This window comes from Phoca vitulina, unplaced genomic scaffold (genome assembly GCF_004348235.1).
Source record: "Phoca vitulina isolate PV1807 unplaced genomic scaffold, GSC_HSeal_1.0 scaffold19, whole genome shotgun sequence".
NCBI classification, from domain to species: Eukaryota; Metazoa; Chordata; class Mammalia; order Carnivora; family Phocidae; genus Phoca; species Phoca vitulina.
In genome coordinates this window covers 27,992,380-28,013,269 of record NW_022589722.1, presented here as the reverse complement: position 1 = coordinate 28,013,269, position 20,890 = coordinate 27,992,380, and the positions used below count along the sequence as shown (strand labels likewise).

At 47.5% G+C, this 20,890-nt stretch overlaps 1 protein-coding gene across 4 annotated transcripts; it reads left to right on the top strand.

Moving 5' to 3' along the window:
- Positions 1–227: 227 nt before the first annotated feature.
- NAGA (alpha-N-acetylgalactosaminidase) lies at positions 228–9,609 on the top strand. Of its 4 annotated transcripts, none has more exons than XR_004300954.1 (10): positions 228–295; positions 722–812; positions 1,614–1,749; positions 2,172–2,343; positions 2,826–3,003; positions 3,356–3,450; positions 4,125–4,286; positions 5,571–5,768; positions 6,622–6,976; positions 7,440–9,609. XR_004300954.1 is itself a non-coding variant. In XM_032416818.1 (10 exons), exons 2-10 carry the CDS (start codon positions 797–799, stop codon positions 7,572–7,574), a joined length of 1,236 nt encoding a protein of 411 aa, XP_032272709.1. In that variant the 5' UTR covers positions 228–295; positions 722–796; the 3' UTR covers positions 7,575–9,609. The 4 variants fall into 4 exon arrangements, 3 of the variants coding, with proteins under 3 accessions (XP_032272709.1, XP_032272707.1, XP_032272708.1); XM_032416818.1 differs by having other exon boundaries at positions 6,833–6,976; XM_032416816.1 differs by lacking the exon at positions 7,440–9,609 and having other exon boundaries at positions 5,571–6,705.
- The last annotated feature ends 11,281 nt before the right edge of the window (positions 9,610–20,890 follow it).

Genomic DNA, 20,890 nt, shown 5'->3' with positions numbered 1-20,890 from the left:
GGAGCCGTGGTACCCAGGTCACCCAGTTCTTAAACCCGCTCGGCTGGTGCCCGCCGGGGGTGGGCTCAGAGCCGGAGCTCGAAGGGGGCGGGGCTTTGGGAGGTTCGGGGGAGGGCTTATTGAGCCCACAGGGGGCGGGACATGACGCTGCTAGGGGGATTCTGATAGGTTCCGCCGGGGAAGGCGTGCCGCCGTCAGGCTCCGCCCCTCTGGAGCGCAGTGGGCCAATCGGGTTACAGCAGCGGTCGGATGCCTCAGAGGCGGAGGTGGGTGGCGTTCTGTGGGCGTCCGCAGGGTGAGTTCCGTGAGCGGGGCACTCTGGGGGAGGGACCCCGCTCTGGGGCTGCTGGGCTGCGGTCATTGGGGGTCGGGGGGCAGCCCAGACCCGGTGGGAGTCCGAAGCCTGGTCCCAGCCCGACGCCTCAGTTCTTCCCCGGCGTCCCAGAGGCGATCGCTGTCTTTTTGTGGCCCCGGCCCGGCGGAAGACCGCCCGTGGGCGCTCGGGGTTCCCAGCACTACAGAGAGGGTGGGGTCTACCGTCTAAGACACCTTGTTCAGTATTTCTGAGGCCTCCCCAGGCTCGGGGAAGTGATGGCTGGGGGCCGGGGGTGCTGGGCAATGAGGGCGACTTCGGGACGGAGTGGGGGGTCCACGCCCAAGGCTGAGGGCGGCGGAGCTAGCGACGCAGTAGTGACCCCAGTGCTTTTCTAACGTTTCATAGCTTCCAAAGTCCAACGTATAAAGCTGGTAAAAGCAGAGCAGATCTGGTCAGGTCTGAGACGCTGAGTCCAGAGCAATGTTGCTGAAGACAGGTATCTACGCGGGTGGGGGTGGTTTGGGGAGGGCAGGTGACCCGTTGGGGGTAGGGGCTACCTGGAGGAAGTTCCAGCCCTCTGGTGTCTGGGCCTCCTTCCCTGATGTGGGTATGTGGGGAGACATGTTCCTCTTATTCTTGGAGCTGGGCCAGAAAGGAGATCCTCCCCACGGAGGAATCAGTTTCCCTCCAGAGGCCTCTTCCTTTCATGTCCTCTCTCCCTCAAAGTGCAGAGGTCCTATTTTATGTGTTAGCAGCATGGCAGAGAACAGCCCTGTTAGGTCAGTACAGTAACTTTATCTTATAGATAAGGAAACAGGCCTGAGGGGCAAGGGTTCACCCAGGTGAGCTGGCTAGGTGCAGGTCCAAGCTGGCTGACCCCTTAAGTCCTTCTGAGGCCTCTTGGGGCGGGTCTGTGGTGGAGAGCTCTGGATGGGAGACCCGGAGTCTGACTACCGTGTTCTATCAAGTTCTGTGTATATGGCGGGAGCTGGTCAGGGTATAGAAAGGACGCAACCTCAGGCGTGAGTTTTTACGAATTCCAGCACTGCTGTGGGGACAGCAAGTGGGGACTCAGGCCTCAAACGCATTGCCCTGCCCCAGGCACCGAGAGCCCCCTCACTGAGATTGCAGGGGCCAGCAGTTGCAGGAAGAGCTAGTTCTACCTGAAGCCCAGGAGTCTGGTTCCCCTAAGGTGAAGGCCAGCGGCCTCTGCAGAGCCGAACAGCATATGGATGGGGTGGCGTCAGGGCTGGGGCTATGGGAGCTGCTGACGGTCATCCTTCCAACCCCCCTGCAGTGGTCTTGCTGGCCCTGGTGGCCCAGGTGCTGATGCTAGAGAATGGGCTCCTGCGGAAGCCACCCATGGGCTGGCTGGCCTGGGAACGCTTTCGCTGCAACACCAACTGTGACGAGGACCCAAAGAACTGCATCAGGTGAGGAAGGCCCGCCACCTCACAAGCCTTGCTCAAGACCCAGCAGAGTGGGGGCAGAGAGTGGAGGGTCAGCTAGAAAAGAGGGCAGGGTCAGAGCGCCCCATTCCAGAGAGAATGCAGCCGGAGGTGACTTTTGGGACATCTGAGACAGCCTGTGACCTGCTGGGGGCCTCTCTGGGAACTGTCAGGCCTGTGGGGCAGGGGCATTATGGTGGACCCAGACCCAGAGGTCACTGAAAGATAACTGTGAAAGCCAGGCTGGCTCAGTCTTGCAAGCCTGGGGGCCCAGCCACTCCTTTCATTCCACCATGATTATGGTTCTTATAGCCTGGATTCACACTCAGATTATCTGAGAAGTCTGAAAAGCTCTTAAGAAGGGGGTGGGGAGTGACTGAGCTGCCCCATCCCCTGCCTGTCACCAGTGAGCGGCTCTTCATGGACATGGCCGACCGCCTGGCACAGGATGGATGGCGGGACCTCGGCTACACATACCTTAACATCGACGACTGCTGGATTGGTGGGCGTGACGCTAAAGGCCGCCTGGTGCCCGACCCCAAGCGCTTCCCCAACGGCATTGCCTTCCTGGCTGACTATGTGAGCCCCACCCCAGCCCTGCCCTTTAGGTGGGGGTCCACACCACACACCCTCCCCCACAGCCACCACTTCATTTAGGGTTCATTTCCACAATCCTTGCTTAGGAACTCACAGTCTGTTGGGGGAAACAGACAAATGAACAGCTCATTTGGGCCCACTGTGGTGGGTAAGAGCCAGGAAAGGCATCTTATCCAGCCTGGGATTTCAGATTCACCAGAGGAGACAATTCTTGAGCTGATACAAGAGAAATGGTATTTGAGGCAGAGGGGATGGCAGAAGCAAGGCCTAGAAGCCAGAAACTGCCAACGGGAGGTGTGTGTTGGGAGTGAGGAGGACCATGGTTAGCAGAGGCCAGGCCGGCGAACTGAGACCCTTTCCTTTGGACAGTGGGGAGCCGTTGATAGTTTCATAATGGGGCCTGGTCAGATGTGCCTGTGAGGTGGCTCCCCGCCTGAGCCCATGGTGTCCTCAACCCTCCACAGGCTCACTCCCTGGGCCTGAAGCTGGGCATCTACGGGGACATGGGCAACTTCACCTGTATGCGCTACCCAGGCACCACGCTAGACAAGGTGATTCAGGACGCTCAAACCTTTGCCGAGTGGAAGGTGGACATGCTGAAGTTGGATGGCTGCTTTTCGACCCCTGAGGAACGGGCCAAGGGTGGGTCCTAGAGCTGGCTGGGGACCATCAGGTAGACGGGGAGGGGCTGCCATGGAAAGCTCACAGGTGCCCACCTGGCTGAACTTGAGCTCGTCTGTCCATATGGCCTCTAGGGGGTAGTATTTCCCAATTCCCTGCACCCAGAGGCTGGGGGGATTCTTGCCTCCCAGGCTTCCGACAGATGGGTTGGCACCATGCCCCACCAAGGAAATGTGTGCAGCTCTGGGTACGGGGGATGCACCTCCTCTTTTGAGTCTCAGTTTCCTCACATTTGGTGGGAGGTTTGGGCTGAGGCCTCAGATTTCCTCCTGAGCCTCCTCAGTCCTAAGATGTGGGGGTTGGGCTTCTCCAGGGTACCCCAAGATGGCAGCTGCCCTGAATGCCACAGGCCGCCCCATTGCCTTCTCCTGCAGTTGGCCAGCCTATGAAGGGGGCCTTCCCCCAAAGGTAAGCCATTCTGTGCACCTGCCTGGCAGTGCGCCCCACACCCAAGCTTCCTCGCCTCCTGTGCACACAGGGCTGCTCTCATCATAGTTGCCCATGTGCTGATTTGTGGGTCTAGGAGAGGGTTATAAGTACCCCGGGGGGGCCTCAGCCAGCCCTGGGTCTAGAGAAGAGAGACACTTGTGAGGTGGGCTGAAGGGATGGGCGTCCAAGGCATAGGAACCACATGTCATGGGCTGACACACATCATCCAGCAAGTGGGCAGAATCCTGGTTGTACTGAGTGGGCCAGGAGGTCCAGAAGGCTGGTGAGGCCAGGCAGGTGGGGCTGAGCCTCCCCAGGGGCCCTTCAGCACCTAGGACACTAGGAAGGGTGGGATCAGACCAGAGGGAGAGTGCTGGCAGATGGTGGGACTCACTGAGAGAATACAGGGGTGGGAGTGCGATGGGGAGGGTTGTGGGTACACCAGTCTGGGCCCATACCCTGGGCTTGGCCCCAGGTGGCATGAGAGGGCAGGGGAGGCCTTCCTCATCCTAATCTGGCTCAGGGCCTGTTCTCTCCCCACTCCCCCTCCCCTGCCCTCCGTGTCTGCTGCTGAGGCTCCTCAGCCCCTATGCCCGCTTCCAGGCGGCAGGGCGTGACTCTGGTGCTGGACTCTGCCTTCCCCCACCATCCAGGTGAACTACACTCTGCTGGCAGAAATCTGCAACCTCTGGCGCAACTATGATGACATCCAGGACTCCTGGAGTAGCGTGCTCTCCATCCTGAACTGGTTTGTGGATAACCAGGACATCCTGCAGCCGGTGGCAGGCCCTGGGCACTGGAATGACCCAGACATGGTACCAGCATGGAGGGGGATGGCCACGACAGAGCTGCTCCCCACTGCCCTGTGCTGTCTTCCTGGATGCTCACCGCCAGGTTCTAGATCAGTGTCTCTAAAACGTGTCCTTGAACCAGCTGCGTTAGACTCACCATGGGAGCTTGTTTACCCATCTGATCCCAGGGCCCCACCCCCACCTCTTGGATCAGAATGTTCGAAGAGGGCCTCGCAATGCCCATTGTTAACCATCTTCCCAGGCAGTTCTCATGTTTCTTGAAACCTGAGAACTTGGTCTGTAGTGACTCTTGTGTGACATTAGTCCTCTGGAAGGTGAAGATCACGAAGAGTCCACACACTCTTGCCATTCCCTCCCTAGACTGCCCTGCCCTGTGCCCTGGTACCCTCCTGCAGAGCCTCTATGGGCAGAGTGGGCCCCTCGTACCTGCCTCACTCAGAGCCCTGGTGACTTAGATTTTTTTGCAGTTTATCTTATGACTTCATAGCTGTCTCTTCATTCCAACAAGCATTTACTACCAGTGATGATTATCACAATTACATTATTGTACATGTTATTATTACATAGGCCAGATAGACGCCTGGAGAAACAAATTGGCCTGCTTTGGAGTTTTAGTTCCTGCTCTGCCACTTATCCTTGGGAAAGTGACTTAATTTTTTCTGTGCTTCAGTTTTGTCAATTGGAAAATGAGAATAGTAGCTACCTCATATATGGTTGCTGAGTACTGAAATGGATGATCCTTTAAAATGCTCGGCATAGTTTGGCGCACACACGATGATTGTTCAATTGGTATCACTAAGTACGTAACCATGTTGCGTTAGCAATGATTGTTTGTGTCCAGTCTGTGGACTGGTTGCCCTGGGGTCAGGAAGTCCCCCTTGGTCCTGTCACCTGTGGCTAGGGCAGGTGGGTGGCTAGGGGCAGGAGCAGGGACTCTGTCCAGGTCTGGTTACCTACCGCTTCCACTCTGACTGTATTTTTTGACGTTGGTGTTCCAGTTTATAAACGCTTTTGGCAAGGGGATCCCGTTGGATCATCTGAACAACCTGTGATGTGGCCAGAACATATTATCACCCCGTATTCTTGGTGAAATAAAAAGCTGAGGCTCACAGGGAGAGTGCTCGCTAACCCCAAGGCCACGCCGCTGGGAAATGGTGTTCACAGACCAGGCCCCACAGACTGTCCTCCTCCATCTCCTCTTGCCTTGGCTACATGTGTAGGGTTGGGCCTCGTGCCTACCTCCCTGGAGAGGATAGAGCTGAACGCTCCTCTCTTCTCTGCCCCCAGCTGCTCATAGGGAACTTTGGCCTCAGCTTTGAGCAAGCCCGGGCCCAGATGGCCCTATGGACGGTGCTGGCAGCCCCCCTCTTCATGTCCACCGACCTGCGTACCATCTCTGCCCAGAACATGGACATTCTGCAGAATCCACTCATGATCAAAATCAACCAGGATCCCTTGGGCATCCAGGGACGCAGGATTCTCAAGGTACTGGGGTGTGGGGAGAGGGAAGGCGAGGCCCAGGGACTGGGCTCCCCTGAGAACAAGGCTGCAAGCCTGGAGGTCACAGAGGGCTGGGCCTCTGAAATCTGCTCAGCCCTAACTTCCTGGTTGCATTCAGTCAAGGATTCTACTGGGAGCTGCTCCAGCCATTCCCCCCTTTGCCAGAGCAGGACAGCTCATGGGATCTGGGGAAGAGACGCATCACCCCACAAGTACACACGGGACAGTGGGGCCCCTCGGGTTGGAAGTACAAGACTTCTGCACACGTCTGTGATGTCTGGCAGAGAACTAGGGCTTCCCTCCTGAGCTTAGGAGTTGTTTGAGCCAAGGAATGCAACTACTACTAGTACTAGACTAGCATTAACTATTGAGAACCTACTGTGTACTGGGCGTTCTGGGTACCTTTTCTCAGAAGGTGAATACTCCTTCCCTGTTTTACAAATGAGGAAACTGAGACTTGAGGAGTCTGAGTAACCCAAGGCCACACAATTAGTAAATGGCACAGTAGAACTTAACTCCAACAGTAGAGCCTCAAAGCTTGCACAGATCCTCACCTCTCTAGTTAAAAGAAATCCACACAACTTAGAGAAGGCACATGCAGAACTGGTGATGCCCAGAGGAAGTAACTAATCCCTACCGGAGGGGCTTATGGTGGGACCAGGCCCAGGGACCTTCTGGAAGGTGGGGCTTCACCCTCCTGGCTGCTCAGGGCAGAGTTCATCGCTCTTGCTGGACAGTGCCCTCCACTCCAGCGCCAGCAGCTGCCCACGTCCATCCCTCCCCTTATCCTACGAGCTCTCTGGGACAGGACCTCATACAGCATTTGTCTCTGTTCTAGCATGGGGCCTGGCACACAGGAGGGGTCAGGGAGCATCTGCTGAGTCAGGCAAGAATAAGGTGGGGTGCTGGAGGGCCGGGGTATCCCCTCAAACTTCTGCATGACATGGAAGTGCGGGCTGGGGAGACCCAGAGCTCAAAGGAGGGCTAGGTGGGGATTTCAGGGCCTGCCTGAGCAGGGAGGCCAGCCGGTAGCCACGTTCTGTGCCCAGGAGAAATCCCACATTGAAGTGTTCATGCGGCCCCTGGCCAACGAGGCCAGCGCCTTAGTCTTCTTCAGCCGCCGGACAGATACGCCTTATCACTACCACACCTCCCTCGCCCAGCTGAACTTTAACAACTCCAGCACGTATGAGGTGAGTACCCTGCTACCTGCGGGGCTGCGGGCTCCCCTGGGGGGGGGGCTTGCTGGGGGTGGTGCGCACTCACACGGGGCCTCCCCTAGGCCTTGGACCCTGGGTCCTCTGGCAGGAGCCCAAGGGGCAGCTGCAGGCATGCAGGGCTCTGCTGGTACCCACTGTGCAAACCGAACTGCTCTGTATACTTGAGGCCTGTGCTCTGAGGCTGCGTCCCCTTATTGGCCAGTCCTTGCCAGCACGTTCCTCAGGCTGGCCGTGGGCTGGGGCTTTCACCACTGCGTGTTTGGGCCACTGCTGGCTTTGCCAATGGAGAAGTGACGGGAGGTGCAGGGCTCTCACTTCTGGGGGGCACCCCAGAGGCCTACCACAGACAGGCCGAAGTCCAGGCTTTCCAGCCCTCGGAGGGGGGCTCTGTGCAGCTGTTCCTCTAGTGGTTTTGTGCCGTCTCCTCCCACTGCAGGCCCAGAACGTCTACACGGGTGATGTCATCAGTGGCCTCCACTCTAAAACCAACTTCACAGTGATCATCAACCCCTCAGGGGTGGTGATGTGGTACCTGTATCCCATCAGGAAGCTGGGGATGCCCCAGCACTGAGGAGCTGCGACACGTGACAGGCCGTGGCGGCGCTGCTGAGCCCAGACTGTGGAGCCGCCACGTGCCGAGGCCAGCAGGCGGGGTTCTCTGATACCCAGGCCCACTCGGTGACCCACGTCAGACCCAGAGTGCAGTCTCAGGGCCAGGGTCCATGCCCTGCCCAAGTGTGAACCTTCCTGGAAACGTCTTGGGGCGATTTCCCGTGGCATTCCTGGCTTCTGCCTTGTCTGCGCGGCCCCACAGATGTTACTGAACAACTCAGCCAGCCTCCTGAGCCCCCGCAAGCAGGGGGACTGATACCCTCCGACCTTTTTGTTCACTCTGAAATCAGGATTTGGAATTTTTCTTATGATTAGGAGTGGAGATCTGACCTCTTGTCAGGAACTCCCGTGAATTGTGTGGTGGGTTTTCCTGCCTGGAGAAGGCCTCGCAGGCTGACACCACCTAGGTAACCTTGGTTCCGTCAGGTTACCAATAAAGCTGTTCTTTAATCGAGTAGTTGCAATGTGGACCTGGGGCCATGGGCACCTTCAGTGAGGGACTCTGGGTGGCAGTACACAGGGTGCTGGTTTCAAATCTCACCTCACATGGAAGGCGTGTGGCATCTTCTGGCTCCTCATTTTCCAAAGTGACCCGCAGACTGTCCTTCCTAGACCTGCCAGACGTGCCTGTCACCAGGGAGCCATCCTGCTCTGCCCAACACAGTGGTCGTGCTGACACAGCGAAGCAGAGTAGCAGTGTTCCCAGGCCCTCTGTCTTGTGCACGCCTTCCCCACCCCATTCGGACTCACTCCTCGGCCCTCCTGCCGCAAGAAGACCCTGATCTGCTAAGGATTTTGCGTTATTGCTTCAGGCACCTGTCAGCTCATGTCCCCCTTTCTGACAGGGCTTCATTCGGTGGTGCCCCGGAGTGGGGTGCCAGTGAGGGGGTCAGCTAGCTTCCTCCCACAGGGCCACGACAGCTGGCCCTCTGCCTGGCAGTGCCCCAGCCCCTCCCTCGGCCTCTCTTTTCCTAACCTGGCTTCAGAGGAGGTTCAGATCCCCCAGCTGTGTCCAAAGACAAGTCGAGGGGCTCTTTGTGTCTTAAAATATATTTCCTTCTCCTCCTCCTTGGGAAAGGAAAAGAATGGCAGGTTCTTGACTGCCTTCCTTTGGTTCCTGTTTCCCAAGCCCTATTCATTTCGCTAAGGCCACGGGGCACCTGTGGTCCCTGGTGGCTCTTGTCCCCACTTGGAAAGCTGGCAGCAGAGCAGGCAGGTAGGGTTCCCTTGGGCCTTGAATGTGGGCGCACCCAGTGCCCCAGGCCTTCACTATCCTGCCCTGTGGGAACTCTTCTGGGTAGATCTCCCATGTTCCCTCCCTCAGGGTTTGAGTTCCTTTATAGGAATATGGTATAAAGGTCTTACAAGTGCATATTTTGCAGTGTCATTTAAGATTACTGGGGCTTCACTGACTGAGTCTGGGGTCATCAGGGAGTGCTCCCTTTGCCCAGCTGATGTCTTAAGGCTGTGGGTCACTTAGAAGGTCAGAAACCTACCTCCTCCCTTGGAGGCCTCTGCCCTTGGAGGCCTGTCACCTTATGCATAGCTCCAGCTTTGGATCTTGACCACAGTTCTGTTCAAGCCAGATGGAATGGCCTCAGGTGGGGTACACTTCTTTGGCCAGTGCTAGGAAAGAAATCTTTCCCACCACCCTGGGATGTGGCAGGGATGGTGGCTGAGACTATGGACTTGGGAGTCAGGATTAGGGAGCAGCCCGGACTTGACCTTTATTTGCCTTCCAGACCAAGACACGGTTACGTGTCTTCACTTGTGGTATAACTTGTCCTTTTACCCTGGGGATGCCAGATTGATTGTATCTCTTTAGCCTTCATGCTCTCGATATCACACCCTGCCTATCATCCAGGCATTGTTTTACTCCCTTCTACCCAAGGCCAGTTAGGAGCTCAATTATTTTTTCCCAGTTCAAGGCATCCTTGTTTGGACCCAAGGGTACACCTCATCTTTTAAGAAACATTTTATTATAGGGGCACCTGGGTGGCTCAGTCGTTAAGCGTCTGCCTTCGGCTCAGGTCATGATCCCAGGGTCCTGGGATCGAGTCCCGCGTCTGGCTCCCTGCTCAGCGGGAAGCCTGCTTCTTCCCCTCCCACTCCCCCTGCTTGTGTTCCCTCTCTCGCTGTGTCTCTCTCTGTCAAATAAATAAATAAAATCTTAAAAAAAAAAAAAAAGAAACATTTTATTATAGAAATTTTCAAACACAAAAATAAAATGGTGAACCTCCATGTACCCATTACCCAGTTCGAACAACCATCAACATGTGCCGATATTTCATAGCTGTCTTCCCACACATAATTTTTGTGAGCTGGAGTATTTGAAAGCAAATCAAAGAAAACTATAAATACCATTATGTAGCTCTAACAGGTCTTTAAAAATATATGTGACCTTAATACAATTTTCCTGGCCATCAAAATAGTTTTTAATAATCTAATAACAATACTGTCTCAAAAATATCTTTCTGTAGTTTGTTTGAATCAAAATGCAAGCAAGGAGTCAACAAAAGTGGTCCAGTAATAACCACCAAATGTTCGTTCCCTCCATAAAAGCAATGAAAAACTTGCCACATATTATCAGAATCAACTTTCACAGAACTCTGGAAATTAATCAAAAGCCTGCAGCAACCCAGAGTGCCTTCAGTTAAGACAGACAGTAGAACCTTGGTAGGAACAGCAAGCTTGGTAATGCGTTAGCTTGCCCTAGTACTAGATTTTAAATCAGCTATTTTAAATACATTCCCAGAGCTAAAGAAAGCCATGTATAAAGAGCTAAAGGAAAGAATAAGAATGATGTCTCACTATATAGAGAATATCAGTAAAGAAACTAAAATTACAGAAAGGAACCAAATGCAAGTTGAAAAGTATAATAACTGAGATAAAAAAAATTAATTTGACATGCCCAGGCAGAAGAAATTGGCAAGCTCAAAGATAGGTCCATTGAAATTGACCTGTGTGAGGAACAGCAGAATGAAGAAAGATGAACAGAGGCTCAGAGACCTACAGGACACCATGCAGCACACCAACATACACAGAAGAAGAAAAGGCAGAAAGAATACTTGAAAAAATCATGGCTACAAGTTTGTCACCCTATTTGGTGACAAAAATTAAGCTACACATCCAAGAAATTCATGAGCTCCAAGTAGGATAAACTCAAAGGGATTCAGCCCTAGACAGAACCCAATCAAACTCTCAAAAGACATAGGGAGAATTCTGAAAGCAAGACAGAAGCAAATCAGCACATACTAGGGAAGATGCTTGAGAAGAATGAAAATGAACATACAATGTACTCCAAACACAAAAACACAACATAGCAAAACATGGAGTGAAAGTAGGGATCAGAGGGAGATCTGTAGCTATAATTTGCTTATATGAAAAAGAGAAAAGACAACCCACACAATGGGAGAAAATGACTGCAATTTACATGCCATAAAAGGGACTTATGTTAAAATACATAAGGAACTCTTACAACTCAATAATCAAAAGACAACCCAATTTAAAAATGGGCACAAGATCTGAATAGAAATTTTTCCAAGGAAGATAAGCAAATGGCCAGTGCTCCACATCATTAACCATTAGGGAAATGCAAATAAAAACCACAAGATACCACTTTACACCTAAAAGGATGGCTAGAATAAAAAAGTCATAATTGTTGATAAGGATGTGGGGAAATTAGAACCCTCATATGCTACTGGTAGAAATGTAAAACTGGTACAGTTCCTGTGGAAAATGATCTGGCAATTCCTCAGATGATTAAATATAGGGTACTATATGACCTAGAAATTCCACATCTAAGTATATATAACCAAAAGAAATGAAAACATATGTCCACACAAAACCGTGCACACAGTTGTTTATAGCAGCATTATTCATAGCAGCTAAGAGGTGGAAACAACCCAAATGTCTACCAGCTCCTGAATGAATAAACAAAATATGGTTAACCATACAATGTAACATTAGTCAGCCACAAAATGGAGTCAAGTACTGACACATGCTACAACATGGATGAACCCTGAAAACCTTATGCTAAGGGAAAGAAGCTGGTCACAAAGACCACATATTATATGATTTCATTCCTTTGAAAGTCCAGGATAGGGAAATGTGTAGAGACAGAGAGCAGCTCAGTGGTTGCTTAGGGCCGGGGGGAAGGATGGTGGGATAAGGGATAACAACTAAAGGGCACAAGGCTTCTTTTTGAGGTGATGAAAATGTTCTTGACTTGACTGGAGCAATGGTTGCACATATCTGTGAATATACTAAAACCCATTGAATTGTACACATTAAATGAATGACCTATGGTTATGTGAATTATATCTCAGTAAACCTGTTAAAAAAAACTCACACTAGGGGCTCCTGGCTGGTCCATCGGTAGAGCCCGCAACTCTTGATCTCGGGGTTGTAAATTTGAGCCCCATGTTGGCTGTAGAGATTATTTAAAAATAAAAATTTTAAAACAAAAACAACAAAACTCACACCCATATCCATTGCAGTATTAAGCATGATAGTAAGACATGTAACCCAAAAGTCCATTGATGGATGAATGGATAAAGAAATGAAGTATATACATACATATTATTTAGCCTTAAAAAAGAAGGACATTCTGTCACATGCTACAACACGGATGAACCTTGAGGATAGACTGAGTGAAATAAGCTTGCCACAAAGAGACAGGTACTGTGTGATTCCACTTATGTGAGGTATCTAAAGTAGTCAACTTTGTAGAAACAAAGTAGAATGGTAGTTGCCAGGGGTTTGGTATGGAGTTTCAGTTTTGCATGAAAAAGTTCTAGAGATCCACTGCACAACAATGTGAATACAGTTAACACTACTGAAATGGACACTTAAAAATGGTTAAGATAGGCTTTATATTATGTTTTTTACCATATTTTAAAAAAGATTTTATTTAATCATTCATCAGAGAGAGAGAGAGAAAAAGAGAGAGCACAAGCAGGGGGAGCTGCAGGCAGAGGGAAAGCAGGCTCCCCGCTGAGCAGGGAGCCCGATGCGGGGCTCCATCCCAGGACCCTGGGATCATGACCTGAGCCGAAGGCAGTCGCCCAACGACTGAGCCACCCAGGTGCAAACTCTTGATGGTGGCAAGAGTGAGCTTTGGCAGATCGCTAGTGAGCATGCACAGAAAGCCAACCTGAGTCTGCAGACTGGGGAGAGACGACAACCTTGAGCTTTAACCTTACCCTTGAGAAAACAAAACAGAGACTATCAGGGGCTTGATCCCAGGACCCTGAGATGATGACCTAAGCCACAGGCAGCTGCCCGAGAGACTGAATCACCCAGGCACCCCTTCTCTTGCTGTTTTTAAGATTCTCTCTTTGTCTTTGATTTTCGACACTTTTATCCTAATGTATCTTGAAGAAGCTCTCTTGAAGTTGGGACCTTGGGAACTCTCAGCCATTATTTCTTTAAATAAGCTTTCTCCCTCTGCTTCTCACTCTCTTTTCCTTCTAGGGCTCCAATAATTAGCAGATTGCTTCTTTTGATGGCATCCTATAGATCATATAGGCTTTCTTCACTCTTTCCTTCTTTTTCTTTTGTTACTCTCTGACTGGATAATATCAAAGTTCCTTTGTTCTAATTCCTGATTGCTTCATTCTGCAGCTGATGCCCTTTGTGTCATTTTCCACCTCATTCATTGTATTCTTCAGCTCCAGAGTTCATTTGGTTCTTTTTTTTTTTTTTTTAAAGATTTTATTTATTTATTTGAGAGAGAGAGAATGAGAGAGAGAGAGCACATGAGAGGGGGGAGGGTCAGAGGGAGAAGCAGACTCCCTGCTGAGCAGGGAGCCCGATGCGGGACTCGATCCAGGGACTCCAGGATCATGACCTGAGCCGAAGGCAGTTGCTTAACCAACTGAGCCACCCAGGCGCCCATTTGGTTCTTTTTTGGTATGATTCCTATCTCTTTGTCTTTCTATCTCTATGATTTCTATTTCTATCTCATTTTATTCTTCTATTGTTTTCCTGATTTCATTGAATTGTCTTTCTGTGTTTTCTTGTAGCTCATTGGGCTTCCTTAGAACAGCTATATTGAATTTTTTAAAAATATTTTATTTGAGAGAGAGAGAGAGCATGAGCAGGGGGCTCCCTGCTCAGTGGGGAGTCTGCTTCTCCCTCTACTGCTGCCCCTGCTTGTGCTCTCTTGCTTGTGCACACACTCTCTCTCAAATAAATAAATAAACAAATAAAACCTCAAAAAAGAAAAAAAAAGCAGCAAGAGTAAAGAAGCTTGTAACTTACAAGGGAATCCCCATAAAGCTATCAGTGGATTTCTCCACAGAAACTTTACAGGCCGGGAGAGAGTGGGATGATATATTCAAAGTGCTGAAAGAATAAAACTGCAACAAAGAATGATCTGGCAGGGGCGCCTGGGTGGCTCAGTCGTTAAGTGTCTGCCTTCAGCTCAGGTCACGATCCCAGGGTCCTGGGATCGAGCCCCGCATCGGGCTCCCTGCTCCGCGGAGAGCCTGCTTCTCCCTCTCCCACTCCCCCTGCTTGTGTTCCCTCTCTCGCTGTATCTCTCTCTGTCAAATAAATAAAATCTTAAAAAAAAAAAAAAGGAAGATCTGGCAAAGCTGTCCTTCAGAAATGAGAGAGAAACAAAGATTACCCCAGACAAACAAAAGCTGAGGGAGTTCATCACCACTAGAAGTGCCTTATAAGGGGCTCCTGGGTGGCTCAGTTGGTTAGGTGTCTGCCTTCAGCTCAGATCATGATCCCAGAGTCCTGGGATCGAGCCCTGCATTGGGCAGGGAGCCTGCTTCTCCCTCTCCCTATGCCTGCCACTCCCACTGCTTGTGCATTCTCTCTCTGTCAAATAAATAAATAAATAAATAAAATCTTTAAAAAAAATCTATAGAAGTGGCTTATAAGAAATGTTGAAAGGAGTTCTTCAAACTGAAATGAAAGTATGCTAATTAGTAACATGAAAACATATGAAAATATATAACACACTGGGAAGGTAAATACAATTGACTCTTGAACAACACAGGAGTTAGGGGCGCTGACCCTTGCACAGTCAAAAATCCCCTTATAATTCTGACTCCCAAAAACTTAACTTCTAATAGCCTACTGTTGATTGGAAGCCTTACTGATAATTTCGACAGTTGATTAACACATATTTTGTATGTTATTGTATTCTTACAATAAAATAAAGAAAATAAAATGTTAAGAAAATCATAAGGAGGGGCGCCTGGGTGGCTCACTCGTTAAGCGTCTGCCTTCGGCTCAGGTCATGATCCCAGGGTCCTGGGATCGAGCCCCGCGTCGGGCTCCCTGCTCTGCGGGAAGCCTGCTTCTCCCTCTCCTACTCCCTCTGCTTGTGTTCCCTCTCTTGCCGTGTCTCTCTCTGTCAAATAAATAAAATCTTAAAAAAAAAAAAAAACAAAGAAAATCATAAGGAAGAGCAAGTACAGTACCATATGTATATTTATTGAAAAAAATCCACGTGTAGGTGGGCCAGGCCAGCTGGGTAGGGCACCCTGGGATGGCGATGTTCCATGGCCTGGTGGTTTTTGGCTTAGTGGTGGCAGCCACCAGGATGGCCCACAGCAATGACAGTGGCCTAGAGATAAATAAAGCTGTCCCATCTGCTTGGAGGTACACCACTGGCCTGTGGCCATCAGCAGCTGAAGCTACATGTGAGTGCATCAACCTCTGAGGGTGTAGGCCACTGCAGGAAGGGGTCTACACTCCAACCTGGAGGGGCCCAAGGTCCACAGCTGCCCCGGCACAGCCCTGAAGCATGTCTGGAGCACTCAAGGGGCAGGGGTGGTGGGATGCGGGGCTCCCTTTGCAGCTCCCAGCACACACAAGGTACCTTGCACCCCTGCCTGGTCCTGGGCCCCCTGTGGTTGCCAACAGCCTCTGTGGGCCTCCGCAGATACCCAGAGAGCAGCAGGTATGACCTGCACCAGTCACCTTTTATTCAGTCTGTGACGACGGTGGGGATGGGGCAGTTGTAAATAAATGACTTGTGGCTTTTGTTGTCAACTCTAAAAAATTTCCATGTATAAGTGGACCCGCACAATTCTAACCCACGTTGTTCAAGGGCCAACTGTATAGTCAAATTCAGAATGTTCTAGTACTGTAACATGGTGGTGTATTCACCATTTAACTCTAGTATAAAGGTTAAAGGACAAAGGTATTAAAAATAATTATAGCTACTATCATTTGTTAAAGAATCCACAATATAAAAAGAGATAAACTTGACATCAAAAATGTACAAAGAGGGAGAGTAAAAGGGTAGAGTTTTGCATATGGTTGAAGTAAAGTTGTTATCAGTACAGAATAGACTGCTGTATCTATAAGATATTTTATTTAAGCCTCATGGTAACCACAAAACAAAACCCTATAATAGATACGCAAAAGATAAAGGCAAGGGAATCAAAGCATAACACTACAGAAAATCATCAATTCACAAAAGAAGACAGCAAAAGAGAGAGAAAGGTACAAGGGAACTTTTTAAAAAACAGCCAGAGAACAATTAATCAGATGGCATCAGTAAGCCCTTACTTATCATTACTCTTGATATAAATGGATTAAAAAATAAGATCCAACTATATGTTGCCTATAAGAGACTCATTTCAGCTTTAAGGATACACATAGCTTAAAATGAAGAGATGAAAAAAGATATTCTATACAAGTGGAAACCAAGAGACAGCAGGGATAGCCACACTTAGACAAAATAGACCTTAAACCACAAACTATAACAAGAGACAAAGGAGTTCATTATATAATGATAAAAAGGTCAATTCATCAAGAGGACATAACAATCATATATGTATCCAACATTAGAGTAACTATATTAAGTAAATACTAACATCTGAAGGGAGAAATATACAACAATCCAGTTATAGTAGGGGAATTCAATACCACACTTTCAACCATGGGTAGAACATCCAGACAGAAAATCAATAAGAAAATATTGGACTTCAACTACAGACCAAATGCACCCAACAAATATATGCAGAACACCGCATTAAAGAGCAGCAGAACATACATTCTTCCGAAGTGCACACATAACACTCTGCAGGACAGATAATGTATCACAAAACAAGTCTTAGCAAATTTAAGATTTAAATCATACCAAGTATCTTTTCCAACACACTGGTAAGAAACTAGAAGTCAGTAACAAGAGGAAACCTGGAAAATTCACAAATATGTGGGAATTAACACACTCCTGTACAACCAATGGGTCAAAGAAGGAATCAAAAAAGAAAAAATTATCGGGGCGCCTGGGTGGCTAAGTCGGTTAAGCATCTGCCTTCAGCTCAGGTCATGATCTCAGGGTCCTGGGATCGAGCCCTGCATCGGGCTCCCTGCTCAGTGGGAAGCCTGCTTCTCCCCCTCCCTCTGCCTGCCGCTCCCCCTGCTTGTGCTCTTTCTCTGTCAAATATATAGATAAAATCTTAAAAAAAGAAGAAGAAATAAAAAATTATCTTGAAACAAAATAGAAACACAACATACCAAACTTACAGCAAAAGCAGTGTTAAAATGTGGAAGCTTATAGTGACAAATGTCTACATTAAAAAAAAAAAGATTTCAAATAAACAACCTAACTTCACACTTAAGGAACAATAAAAAGAACAAACCAAACCCAAAGCTAGCAGAAAGAAGGAAGTAACAAAGACTAGACCAGAAATAAATGAAATAGACGCCAGGAAAAAAAAATAGAAAACATTAATGAAAGAGCTGGTTTTTTTAAAAGATAAAATTGACAAGCCTTTAGCTAGACAAAGGGAAAAAAAAGAGAGAGGACTCAAAATCAGAAATGAGAGAGCAGAGACCATACCTAATACCACAGAAAAACAGAGCATAAGAGACTACTACAAACAATTATACACCAACAAATTAGATAATCTAGAAGAAATGGATAAATTCTTAGAAACATACAACCTAACAAGACTGAATCATGAAGAAATAGAAAATCTAAACAGATACACAATGAGTAATTGAATCAGTAATCAAAAATCTCCAAATGCAAAAAGGCTCAGGACCAGATAGTTTCTCTGCTGAAGTCTATCAAACATTTAAAGCATTAATATTAACCATTTTCAAACTCTTGCAAAAAAAACTGAAGAGAAGGGAAGTCTCTCAAGCTCATTTTATGAGGCCAGAATTGCCCTGATAGCAAAGACAGATAAGGACACTATAAGAAAACTACAGACCCATATCCCTGATGAATATAGATGCAAAAACTCTCAAAATATTAGCAAACATCATATTAAAAGGATCATACCAGGGGCACCTGGGTGGCTCAGTCATTAAGCGTCGGCCTTCAGCTCAGGTCACGATCCCAGGGTCCTGGGATCAAGCCCCACATCGGGCTCCCTGCTCCGCAGAGAACCTGCTTCTCCCTCTCCCACTCCCCCTGCTTGTGTTCCCTCTCTCGCTGTGTCTCTCTCTGTCAAATAAATAAATAAACTCTTGGAAAAAAAAAAGGGGGTCATACCATGATCAAGTAGGATTTATCTCTGGGATGTAAGGATGGTTCAACATATGCAAATCAATTAATATGATATACCACATTGATAAAGTGAAAGATAAAAATCATACGATCATCTCAATAGATACAGAAAAAAGTATTTGACAAAATACAACATCCAAACATTGATGAAAGAAATTAAAGACCTAAATAAATGGAAAGACCTCCCTATTTGTGGATTGGAAGATTTAATATTGTAAAAGTCCTAACAGATTCAGTGCAATGCCTATCAAAATTTCAATGGCCTTTTTACAGAAATGGATAGCTGATCCTGAAATTCATATAGCAAGGGACCCAGAATAGCTAAGATAATCTTAAACAAAAAGGAACAAAGTTTAAAGACACACATTTCCAATTTTAAAACCTATTAGAAAGCTACACTAATAAAAACTGTGGTACTAGAATAAAAATAGACACATAGATCAATGAAATACAGAGTCCTGAAATAAACTCATACATCTATAGCCAACTGATTTTTGACAAAGGCGCTAAGACCATTCAATGAGTAAAAATAGTCTTTTCAGTAAGTGGTGCTAGGACAACTAGCTAGCCACACAGATGAATTTGGATCTCTACTTCACACCATATACAAAAATGAACTCAAAATGGGGGTATATAAAACACTTAGAAGAAAATATAGGGTAAATCTTAATGACTCTCGATTAGACAACAGTTTCTTAGACATGACACTAAAAACACAAGCAACCAAAGAAAAAATAAATAAATTGGACCTTATCAAAATAGAAAACTTTTGTGTGTGTCAAAGGACACTATCAAGAAAGTGAAAAGACAACACACAGAATGGGAAAATATATTTGCGAATCCTATATCTGATAAGGGTCTATTATGGGAATATATAAAGATCACTTACAACTCAATAATAAAAACACAACAAAAAATTAAAAAGACAAAAAGCATAATTTAAAAATAGGCAAAAGATCTGAATAGACATTTCTCCAAAGAGATCGTACAAATGGCCAATAAGGCCATGGAAAGATGCTCAATACCATTAACCATCAGTCACTGTGGAAAACTCTCTGGAAATTCCTCAAAATGTTAAATACAAGTTACCACAATGATCCAGCAATTGTATTTGCCTGCATATACCCAAGAGAAATGAGAATATATGTTCACACAAAGACTTACATATAAATGTTTACAGCAGCATTATTCATAATAGCCAAAAAGTGGAAACAACTTAAATGTGTGTCCACTGACAAATGGATAAATATGTCGTATATCCATACAATATGTCTGTACTGATACATGCTACAACATGGATGGGCCTTGAAAATGATACAAAGTGAAAGAAGCCAGACACAAAGGGCTCTTATCAGATTCCATTTATATGAAATGTCTAGAATAGGCCAATCTATAGAGACAAAAAGTAGGTAAGTGGTTGACAAAAGGGAATGAGTAGTGATTGCTAAGGGCAGGGGGTTTCTTTTTCGGTGATGAAAATGTTCTGGGGGGCCCCTAGGTGGCTTAGTCGGTTGGGCGACCCACTCTTGATTTCCGCTGAGGTAGTGATCTCAGGGTCATGGACCAAGGTCCGCATCAGGCTCCCTGCTCCTGTTTGAGATTCTCTCTCTCTCCCTCTCCCTCTGTACCTCCCCCCACTGGCATACTCTCTCTAAAAAAAAAAAAAAAAAATACTGCCCTGTTCATAGAATGAGAACAAGTTGCATGTGGTGATTTAGTTACATATTCTAATATCTAGATTTAAATCTTGGCTCCACTTAACAGCTGTGCAATCTTGAACAAGCTACTTAATTTCTCTGTGCTTCCACTTCCTCCTCTGTAAAGTAGGGATGCTAACAGTTCACACAGATTGTTGCTCAAGAATTACATGAGATAATTTATCTAAAGCACTTAGAATGGCACCTGAATAAGTAATTATTCAAGCCCAGTCTTCTCTACATCGTGGTTTTTGCCCCCAAGCCAGGGAGCCCTCTGCAAGAAGCTGTGGGAAGTAACAGGCTCTCCTCCTTAAGGGGTACCTTAAGGGGTCTTTATCTCTTCTTCCCTGCTACCACCCTTTTTAAAAAGGGCAGTTCTAGGTTTACCTAAAAATTGAACAGAAAGTCAAGTTTCCGTATATCCTCTGTATCTCCCAGGCCTCCTCCACTGTGTCCCCTATTATTAGCATCTTGCATTAATGTGGTACATTTGTTATAACTGATGACAATACTGATACATTATTATTAGCTATAATCCATAATTTACATTAGGGTTCCTCTCTTTGTGTTGTACATTTTGTGGGTTTTGGCCAATGTATAACATGTATCCACCATTACAGTACAGAGGTATCACGGCCTTAAAATCCTGGGCTCCACTTACTCATCCCTCCCATCCCCCCCAACCCCTGCAACCACTAATCTTTTCATTGTCTTCACAGTTTTGCCTTCTCCAGAATGTCACAGAGCTGGAATTACACAGTATGTAGCCTTTCCAGATTGGTTTCTCTCCCTTGGCAATATGCATTCAAGGTTCCCCCATATCTTTTCATGATTTGATAACATTTCTTTTTATTGATGAAAATATCCCATTGTATGTATATATCACTGTTTATCCACTCAGCTACTGAAGAACATCTTGATTGTCTCCAGATTTTGGCAATTATGAATAAAGCTGCTATAAACCTTCAGGTGCAGATTTTTGTGTAGACATAGGTTTTCAACTCATTTGGAAAAATACCAAGGAGCTCAATTGCTGGACCATATGGTAAGAATATGCTTACTTTTATAAGAAACTGTCAAATTGTC

What these genes read in the sequence shown, in the direction of transcription:
- NAGA (XM_032416816.1), top strand. An exon ending in GACCCAAAGAACTGCATCAG is followed by an intron (nt 1,750 to 2,171) that starts GTGAGGAAGGCC and finishes GCCTGTCACCAG; the next exon opens with TGAGCGGCTCTTCATGGACA. An exon ending in ACTGGAATGACCCAGACATG is followed by an intron (nt 4,287 to 5,570) that starts GTACCAGCATGG and finishes CTCTGCCCCCAG; the next exon opens with CTGCTCATAGGGAACTTTGG.